General features: G+C 42.9%; 1 protein-coding gene and 1 pseudogene across 1 annotated transcript; one reads left to right on the top strand and one right to left on the bottom strand.

Moving 5' to 3' along the window:
* Nucleotides 1-253: 253 nt before the first annotated feature.
* TMEM202 (transmembrane protein 202) lies at nt 254-8,015 on the bottom strand. The gene is made up of 5 exons (XM_053593490.1): nt 7,935-8,015; nt 7,446-7,701; nt 1,453-1,599; nt 995-1,126; nt 254-539 (listed from the first exon to the last, which is right to left on the bottom strand). Exons 1-5 carry the CDS (start codon nt 8,013-8,015, stop codon nt 343-345), a joined length of 813 nt encoding a protein of 270 aa, XP_053449465.1. The 3' UTR covers nt 254-342.
* Nucleotides 8,016-9,293: 1,278 nt separating this feature from the next.
* LOC128588717 (26S proteasome non-ATPase regulatory subunit 7-like) lies at nt 9,294-10,486 on the top strand (annotated as a pseudogene).
* The last annotated feature ends 273 nt before the right edge of the window (nt 10,487-10,759 follow it).

The raw sequence follows: 10,759 nt of genomic DNA, 5'->3' as shown, positions 1-10,759 counted from the left end.
CTATTTTTGGTAGAGATGGGATCTTGCTCTTGTTCAGGCTGGTCTTAAACTCCTGTCCTTAAGCAATCCTCCCACCTCAACCTTCTAACATGCTGGGATTACAGGCGTGAGCCACTGTGCCCAATCTAGAAATTTTTTCTTAAGTGAATTGTCATTCCTTTCTTTGTGATTATCATACATATTTTGATCCAGTGCACACAAAAGGTATTTAATCAACTTTAATGTTGACTCCATAAGTTACATGGACATGATTATTAGGAAGGTTTCCTAGAATTTGCACAATCATTCCCAACTCAGCTTCACCCCTGTTTTTAAGAGAAGCAATCGGTTTTCCTATCACCATCACAGTTCTGCATTTGGTGGGGTTTGTTCTCCTTTTATTACAGATTCTGTCTCAAACTCTGGCCTTTCATCTTCAGCGGGTGACACAGTAATCAGTGGACCAACCCCGAGTCTTGATTTCTCCACTGGATCCACAGTGACATTTTGATCAAGGGGAAGAGCTCTGGAAGTTAAGTAGTTGAGAAAAGAGATGATCGCTGGGGAAAGAGAAGAATTTGAGGTGAGGTTCAACAGACAATAGTCTTTTGGCTTTAAAAGTCTCACTCATCCTTTAATACTCATTTAAAAAGTCATCTTGTTGGTGAACCTTCTATCCCCCAGCAGAGTTACTTTCTTTACCCTCCTGTGCTCCCATCGCTCCATAGACTTGTTAGGACAAAGCTTAAGCCTCCTGGATTCAAATCATAGTTTCACCACTTTGTGTGTGGTCTTGGGGAAGTTACTCAACCTGTCTATGCCTTACTTTGTCAAAGAACAGGTTACTAATTCTAGGTTTTCAGGCTCCAAAATCCATGCTTTCTTCACATCACACCAAAATACAATTATTCTGGATAGGACCAGTCAGTGATTCTATTTGTCCTAGATTCTACCTCCTTGTCCAGAAATGATTTCCCTTTCCATCCTTCTAACATAGGTCAGGGGACTGACTCACCAGCAAACATGTATAAGAAGTCACTCCACAAGTTAACATGATAGGTCCATAGAAGATCTGACTCCATGACATCCCTAGTTTGCCAATGAACCTGTGCCACAAACAGGCTGAGGCAGAGGATCAAGCAGGTGGCTAGGACCAGTAGGAAAGGTGTCACAACCCATCAATGTCTTCAGTCTACCTTGACCACCACCCCCAGCTCTTTTTCTGCCTCCAGATCCCATATGTAAGGCAAGGATAAAAAGTATAAAAGTTTGAGGATTAACCAAGATAAGGGAGAGAAAGGAGCCTCTACCTTAGGTCAGCTAAAGTGTGTTCCATAAAATAAGGTAAGGTAAGTAGCTGGCAACCTGGTGTTGATACCCAACAAGAAGAGCAAAGGGAAGAGAAAAAGAGTTTGAAAGCCCCACAGACTTGACTATTTTGCATGGTATTACCCTGCCAGTCTAGGTCTGTACCTGAGATGAAGCTGAGCATGGATACCTTCAGATCCAGTTTGGTTATGCTTCCTCTTCCAGGGAGGCAAGAGCTGAAGAGCCAGCCAATGCCAATGAGAATGGTGATGAGAGAGACAAGGAAGAAGGCCCTGGAAAAGAGGAGATAATCTGCAAGAGGAGGAGGAAAGGAAAGGTCTGATTAGTCCAGCGAGGAACCTCCCCTTAAGAAAGCCAGATAGAGACTTAGAGAAGGGAGTAAAGACAAAGCAGAGCTGGCCACGTGACACCCTCTTTCCTAGCTCTTCATCAAGTTTATCCTAGTCTAATATTTGCCTTCCAAGTTTAATGTTGTTCTCTGGAATATGACACTATAATAGTTATTTTCATCAGAAGAAACCACACACCTACTTACAGAGATACATTTTTCTGTGGCTCCAACACGTTAGCCAGATTAAAATATAATAATTCAAAAGCAGAACATTTCCTACAGACTGGGTCATTCAGAATTAGCAGTACATATAGCCAGCCGGAACCACCAGCCCAGACTGAGATACATAAAGCCCAGTGTGATAGGCATCTTTGTGGTTTTTAGCCCATCATCCCCCATGGAACCTAGCAGCTCTTATCTATACTCCTGGACCATTGCCTCAGCCCCCTGACTGTAGCAAACTGGACCAAGGAAGGGAACCTGACTCGGAACAATCTTATTCTTGTGCTTAGAAATTTAGATTGTCTCTTTGCTCACTTGAACTAAGAAGTTGTAATATTAGGGCCAGGTGAGGTGGCAAATGCCTGTAATCCCAGCACTCTGGGCAGCCGAGGGGGGTGGATTGCCTGAGTTCAGGGGTTTAAGATGAGTCTGAGCAAGAGCAAGACCCCGTCTCTACTAAAAAATAAAAAAATTAGCCAGGTGTTGTGGAGGGCACCTGTAGTTCCAGCTACTCGGGAGGCTGAGGCGGAAAAATCACTTGTGCCCAGGCAGGAGGATCACTTGTGCTGTGATGTAAGTTGATGCCATGGCACTCTAGCCTGGGCAGCAGAGTGAAACTCTGTCTCAAAGTGCTAGGATTACAGGTGTGAGCCACCTCACCCAGCCTGATTCTTCTGAATCTTTATAAATAAGTTCACTCTTTATCTTATACTAGATGAAATGATTCTATAAATAATAATTCTATAAATATTCTAAATCTAAATATTCTAGAATCTAGAATGATTCTATAAATATAAATAATAATAAATATTATTATTTATTTTGAATAAATAATATTCAAAATACTAAAGAGAATGTCAAAGATATCTCCCATCCAACTTTTCTAAGATATAAAGCCCAATTCCTCTTCTACCACGAGGGAAGACTGTAACTTCATATTCTCCTTACAATCTTTTCTGTCTTGGCTCCTCATCTCCTGAAATATACATAAACGAGTTCCTCACACCTCCACAGGAACGGCTAAAGATTTACAGCATGGAAGAGTCTAACTAGTAATAATCTAGTCTACTAGTAATAATAATATATACAAAAAGGCTGCAACCTAATTAAACACTTAGCTTCAGGCTCTAAAACATCTGCATTTGGTTAACGTCATAGCTTTCTCATGCATGTGTAAGTGAAAAAAGAAGTGGTCTCAAAGCTGAATTCAAGCTTTCATCTCCTGTATGATCAAAACTAATTTCAGCTTTTATATGAGAGTTTTTGTAGCAGTTTACCTATCAAAGTTTCAAAAATCTTAGGATCTAAGTTGCAAAAGGTCCTGCTTATATGTTTTAGTAAACCTTGATCCAGAAAGAGGAGTGCTCTAGAGCAAAGGAGCACACCCATGTAAGTCACCTGTATCCATGCATTTCTGAACTTTTTCTTACTGATATGCTTTGATGTGAACTTAAGTTGCAAGAATAACAAGACAAGTCTCACAGTTTACTAAAAGCCATGAAACTAATTCTCTGGGAAGAGCAAGGATATCACTTTCAATTTGGAGAGGACAAAGTCCAAATCACTTCAGGAACTTGGTAAGATTCTTTTTTTTTTTTAACTTGGTAAGATTCTTGATGATGTTCCCAGGATCAGCCTAATCTACACTTAAAAAGTACCATCACAGGCTGGGCACAGTGGCTCATGCCTGTAATCCTAGCACACTTGGAGGCTGAGGCAGGTGCACTGCTTGAGCTCACAAGCTCAAGACCAGCCTGAGCAAGAGCAAGACCCCGTTTCTACTATAAAAATAGAAAAACTAAGGTAAGAGGATCACTTAAGCTCAAGAGTTGGAGGTTGCTGTGAGCTATAATGAAGCCATGGCACTCTACCCAGGGCAACAGCTTGAGACTCTGTCTCAACAAATTCTAATACTAATAGAAATACTAATACTAACAACAACAAAAGTACAATCAGGTAAGCCATAAAAGCTTCTAAGAATGAAGTGGGTACCTAGACTGAGTAGGTGGGGTGGAGTGTGGATATTGATTTGGAGGATGAAGAATGTGCAGCTATAGACAAGAAGGGGGGTCCACTCACGTATTTAGCCAAGTCTAAGCCTCCATGCTATTGCAGTGTGACTTCATTATGGGCACATAAGGCCAGCACTTCAGGAGAAGTGCCAAAAGAAGGGAATAGAAAAGCTCCTGGGTGGAGACCCCTCGTACCCTAGAGAGGCATCTCTGATGTCTGCTTAGTATCTAGGTTCCTGTGTAAGCCAGTTGGAGTGCCAGAATAAAGCATCCCTACACAGCTTGGTGATGTTTGTTGGACTCCACCTGGAGTCCTAACTCTAGGGTGGCTACTGTCTTCACTAAAAGAGCTACCCTTTTTTTCCCACCCTCCGAAGAAGTGTTGAAGTTACTCTCTGACAACATATCCTTTTCATCACAGTCTGATCTGAGCAATGCTGTGGGGAGATAACAGAAATGTCTATTCCACACTTGAGACCTCTTAGTAAAAGTGAAGTCAGCATCCTCTATTCCCCATCCCTTTTTCATTCTGTTAGAAGCAGCCACAGCAGAGAGGCTGTCAGTCATCTACACCCAGGTGAAATCCGACACAGGGCCACAGTGATCTGAATTGAGTCCTGGACGGGAGGATTGTGAGTTCACACATTCTTGAATGCACCCGAGCCAGCCCCTGTGAAACTCAGAGCAATGAGCGAGGACACAGTGGACACTGTCAGGTGGAGGGAATAAATTCTTGTGATCCAATAGGTAAAAATTTGGCGCCTGTGGCTCAGTGAGTAGGGCGCTGGCCCCATATGCCAAGGGTGGCGGATTCAAACCCAGCCCCGGCCAAACTGCAACAACAATAACAACAAAAAAAATAGCTGGGCGTTGTGGCCGGTGCCTGTAGTCCCAGCTGCTCGGGAGGCTGAGGCAAGAGAATCACATAAGCCCAAGAGCTGGAGGTTGCTGTGAGCCGTGTGACGCCACGGCACTCTACCGAGGGCAGTAAAGTGAGACTCTGTCTCTACAAAAAAAAAAAAAATTTTTGAAGTCATTGAAATGGACAATAATGTATTTGGGCAACAGTGAAATCATATTAGGCCAGGTGTGGTGGCTCATGCCTGTAATCCTAGCACTCTGGGAGGCGGAAGTGGGAGGATCTCTTGAGCTCAGGAGTTCGAGGCCAGCTTGAGCAAGAGTGAGACCCCATCTATAAAAATAGCCAAGTGTTGTGGTGGGCACCTGTAGTTCCGGCTCCTCAGGAGGCAGAGGCAAAAGAATTGCTTGAGCCGGAGAGTTTGAGGTTGCCATGAGCTGTCACACGAGGGCACTCTACCGAGGGTGACAAAGTGAGACTCTGTCTCAAACAAACAAAAACCCAATTACATCATATTATTGTCACAGGCAGATGAAGCCCAGACATTATGATTACATTTTGGGGATTCCTTATGAGATCTGTTTTGCAGACAAAGCCCTAGAATCAGGACTAGTTAACATTGGAAATAGGGTGGATATTTGACTTAAATAATGTGTGCCTTAAGTATTCACTTACTTGACTTTCTCTAAACAAGTAATAGTCTGGCATAAAGTTAAATTCCGGGTTCCAAGAAATAAACTCTTTATTGCTTTAAGTGACATAATTTCAGACTTCTAATTCATTAAAGATTTAAATAATACTCTTAAATTCCGAAGTACAGCCTGAGCACCCAGTTACATAAATATAACTTCAGCTTAATCTTCATGCCTAAACTTTTTACTTCATTTCTTATTATTTCCTTGGAATTAATCTCTAAAAGTGGAATTATTGAGTCAAAGATGATAATTTTAAAGTCTCCAGATATACACAATAATACTGCTTTGGTTATACCAATTTGCATGATGTATATGGGAGTGTGCAGTCTTGTGCCTTGTCATTTTAAAATCCCTGTCAATGGCTAGGTGTGGTGGCTCAACGCCTGTAATCTGGAAGGCCTAGGGAGGTAGACAGTGGGAGCTCAGGAGTTCAAGACCAGCCTGAGCAAGAGCCAGACCCTATCTCTAAAAATAGTGGCATTGTGGTGGTAATCCCAGCTACTTGGGAGGCTGAGGCAAGAGGATCATTTAGTCTCAAAAAAAAAAAAATCTCTGTTAATGTGATGGTTAAAAATTCATATCTCATTGTTCATTTGATTTACCTTTCTTTAATCCTTGAGGTTAAGTTATTTTTCTTATTTTTATTGGATAATTATAGCTCCTGTTTTATGACTTGTCTATTCAAAAAGAGTTGTTTTATTTGGATTTTTTCCTTTTTCTTAATAATTTGTATATCCTTTTTTATAGATTAAGGTCATTAATGTTTATCTTTTATATCTGTTGCAAACATTTTCTCTAGCTGTTCTTCTTAGTTGAAGATGCAGTTGAATTGTTTCCCTGCCTTTGTGTTTTGTTTTTTGAGACAGAGTCTCACTCTGTCCTCCTTGGTACAGTGCCGTGGCATCATAGGTCACAGCTCAAACTCTTGGACTCAAGTGATCCTCCTGCCTCAGCCTCCCAAGTAGCTGGGACTACAGGCGCCCACCACAATGCCTGGCTAGTTTTTCTATTTTTAGTAGAGATGGGGTCTTGCTCTTGTTCAGGCTGGTCTCAAACTCCTGAGCTCAAGCAATCTGCCCACCTCAGCCTCCCAGAATTCTGTGATACAGGCATAAGCTACTTCTCCCAGCCCACCTTTGTTTTAGTTTCTTCCCAAGATCCCACTTTAGGATACTGTGCCTGAATTCCAAATGACACAGCCCAAATAACTGATGCTTCACTTCAGGGTTGGGGCTAGGTGCTCTCTCCATCCCTGCTTATCTGAAGAGGAGAATAAACACTTTACTCATGTGTTTTCTTTCGCAGTATCTGCTTCTTTGTTAAGGATATATCTTGTGGGTGATAGGAAAACTTTAGTGTTTCCTGGAGTTCCCACCAAGTACATCTCAGTGGCCTTATGAAACCAGACTGTCATTCATAGACCTTCATGCAGCATGTTTTTCTCTCAGTCTTTGGTTTGATTATAAAACTTATGCATATGGTATTTTCTAGGCCCCAGAATCTATTTTAAAATAATTTGATGCATTTCACATTTAAATTCACATAAAATTTGACATAATTTACTCTACATAGCTGGCCTTCCTTATACCTCCTATTAACATACATCTAAGTTCTCTTTAATGGTTAGCAGAATAAGCTGACCTTGCCAGTCAACTCTAATGGGTGTTTAGACTCTACCTCTCAGCTACAACCAATCACTTATTGTCTATCTCTGTAAGCTACAGTAGAACATTAGTCACATTGCTTCACAGTAATATCTTATAAATGGCAAAAGAGGTCTTCCCAGAGAGTAAAGAATATCAACTTATCTGGGACAGGAACAGCCTGGGATAGGAGGGAGAAAGGGTACACTGAGGATACCAAAGAAAGGGCTGGCTACATTTACAACTTGGCTGAGATCCATTCTGAACTTGGAGAAGTGAAGACCTAAAGATCTTGGAAGAAGAAAGATGAAGGGCCAGTGTGGCAGAAAGCTCTGGAACTGTGGGGCATGTGGCATTTGATTTGGTGGCACTCACAAGGTGGCTTGGGTGTGTGGCTCCAGCACAGCTCATGGTTGCATACGGTCCAGAGTCCTGCGTAGAGCTCAAGGCCATTGTTGATCACCAGGAACTGCACCCAATTCAGTGGGGATGTGCAGATCAGCATTAGGAAGCTAAAACCACAAAGGCTGGCACAGAGCATTCGGATGTAGGTTTGTGTCTGATCCATATACTGCTGCCGCCTCTGGGGTGGCATCGAGGCACTCGAATCTTCGTTGGTGGGGAGGGTAGGCTACAAGGATGAGGGAAATATTGCCTATCCCATGATATAGCCCTTGACCCCCAAGGTCTCCTAGTCTTCTCTGTCTCAAATATCCCCATGTGGGTTTGATTTGATATCTTTCCCTTCTCCTTTTATGAAAACCAAAAATTTTAGGGTGATCTTTTCTCTACCTTTAGGATGCTCTGTCTAGCCACCCCCTTCAAGTGACCTCTCGTCTGATCTCCAATTAGGTACCTCCTCACCCTTTGGTATTGTCGGTTCCCTTTTATTTTGGGAACCTCAGGAGTGTAGAAAGTCAAAGTTAAATTTTCATTCTGCTCCATCTTGGCAGTCAGTTCACTTTCTAACTGCCACGGAATTTGTCCCAGCACCTCCTCACACACGCACAGAACCAAAAGGGGCCAGGACCCATTGCCCAGCTCTCATTTCTGTTTTATGTTCCAGGTTTGGTCAGATCAGGAAAAAACTATCACGTTTTAAGCATGTGTTGGTATATGTGATGCTCCCCACCCTCCCCTCTCAAAGTCTTCTCAATTCCTTTATTCAATAATCCACAAACATTTATCAGTAGTTGCTGTGTGTCAGGCTTCGTGCTAGGTCCTGGAACACTTCTCTCAGAGCAAATAATGAAGTGTAACTGCAATGTCTCCAGAAATCATTTGATTGTGGTTATAATTTAAGATTATGTACATGTCAGTAGCCAGTAAACTGGAGTTCTTGGCAAGTATGTCTCAGGGTTATGAACCAGTCTCTCAGGCAGCATCCACCCTCTTCTTCCTTTTTTGGTCTGGTTCCTTCTATTCAATACCCTCCACTCATGAAACCCTTTAAGGGTGCTATGCCAGGGTCACTTCCACTGCCACTGCAATAGGGCCCATTATGAAAATGCCAGTATCCATAAAGCTCAGAAGGCTACACACCAATAGGCTACCACTATTCAAGATACTGAAGCAATGCTGGATTCCATGTGGAGATAAGGAAAATGGGTTTTCCCTAATTCTATAGCAAGCACAGCTGTGCCCTGGGTATCTCAAAGTGTCTTTCTTTCCTTTCTTTTCTTCCCTTCCTTCGACTTTCCTTTTTCTTTCTTCCCTTTTGTATTTTTGCAACAGAGTCTCACTCTGTTGCCCTCGGTAGAAGGCCATGGCATCATAGCTTACAGCCATCTTGTGCACTCTTGCCTCAGTTTTTCTTTTCTTTTTTTCTTTCTTTTTTTTTTTTTTGAGATAGAGCCTCAAGCTGTCACCCTGGGTAGAGTGCCGTGGCATCACAGCTCACAGCGACCTACAACTCCTGGGCTCAAGCGATTCTGCTGCCACTGCCTCCCAAGTAGCTGGGACTACAGGCACCTGCCACAACACCCGGCTATTTTTTGGTTGCAGCCGTCGTTGTTGTTTGGCGAGCCTAGGCTGGATTCGAACCCACCAGCTCAGGTGTATGTGGCTGGCACCTTAGCCACTTGAGCCACAGGCACCAAGCCAGTTTTTCTATTTTTAACAAAGACTGGTCTCACTCTTGCTTAGACTAGTCTCAAACTCCTGTGCTCAAGCAATCACCTGCCTTAGCCTCCCAGAGTACTGGGATTACAAGCATGAGTCACCATGCCTGACTCAAAGTGTCCTTGTCAAACAGCTCTCTCAGCAGCCAATCCTAACTTCTTTCCCTACAAGGGCTCAAAATCAATCCAAGATATGGTAGAGAAGTCATCCTGATCATTGTCTTAAATAAATACCCTGCCAGATTACTAGCTCTTGTTTTCCACAAACAGATAAACTTTGATTTTTAAATTTGGATCTGAGAGAAGAGGAAGAGCTGGGCCTGGAGGAGCTGCTGCCAGTTTTTGTGAGTTTTGGGGAGCCAGGTCTGGGGTGGGGGTGGGGGTGTTTTGCAAAGCCCAAGCTCGTGGTGCAGAGGTGGTGGTTCACCCTCTGGTGCTGCTCAATGCAGTGGATCATTTCAACCACTTCAGCAAGATGGGAAACCAGAAGTGTGTTGTTGGTGTGCTTTTGGGGTCATAGCAAAAGCACATACTTTTGTTGTTGGATACTTGATGTATCCAACAGTTTTGCAGTAACTATTGATGAAGATGACAAAGGTCTGGCCTTTAGACAATGATTATCTGGAAAATATGTATGAAATGTTTAAGTAGGTTAATGCCAGAGAGAGAATAGTTGAGTAGTCCCAGACAGGACCTAAACTACCCAAGAATGACATCACCATCAATAAACTCATGAGAAGATACTGCCCTAACTCGGTATTGGTCATTATTGATGTGAAATCAAAGGATCTGGGGCTGTCCACAGAAGCATATATTACAGCGGAAGAAGTTCATTATGATGGGACTCCAACCTCAAAAATATTTGAGCACGGCCAGTGAAATTGGAGTAGAGGAAGGTGAGGAAATTGGAGCAGAACACTTGTTACAAGACTACAGTGGGCACTCTTTCCCAGTGGATCACAAACCAAGTCCGTGGTTTGAAGGGACTGAACTCCAAGCTTCTGGATATCAGGAGCTACTTGGAAAATGTAGCCTCAGGCAAGCTGCCCATCAACCACTGGATCATGTACCAGCTGCAGGACGTCTTCAACCTGCCTGCAGACATCAGCCAAGGCCTTTTACTTGAAGACCAACAACCAGATAGTGGTGGTGTATTTGGCCTCAGTGATTCATTCTGTGGTCAACCTACATAGCCTCATCAACAACAACATTGCCAACCAAGATGCAGAGAAAAAGGGCAGGAAAAAAAAAAGCATAGAAATGATGACAAACAGGAAGATAAAGGGAAGGGAGTGATGTAAAGAAAGAGAAAAAGTAAGACACATAGCTTTTTAAGTTTGTAAATTAAGGCCAGCTGTGGCAGCTCATGCCTGTAATCCTAGCACTCCAGGAGGCCAAGGCAGGTGGATCGCCTGAGCTCAGGAGTTCAAGACCAGCCTGAGCCCTTTATTAAAAAAGAAAAAAAAAAAAAAAAACTAGCCGGGTGTGCTGGCAGGTGCTTATAATCCCATCAACTCAGGAGGCCGAAGCAAGAGGATCTCTTTGAGCCCAAGAGTTTGAGGTTGCTGA

This window comes from Nycticebus coucang, chromosome 6 (genome assembly GCF_027406575.1).
Source record: "Nycticebus coucang isolate mNycCou1 chromosome 6, mNycCou1.pri, whole genome shotgun sequence".
NCBI classification, from domain to species: Eukaryota; Metazoa; Chordata; class Mammalia; order Primates; family Lorisidae; genus Nycticebus; species Nycticebus coucang.
The sequence above is the reverse complement of the archived record's forward strand: the minus strand, read 5'-3'. Positions and strand labels throughout refer to the sequence as shown.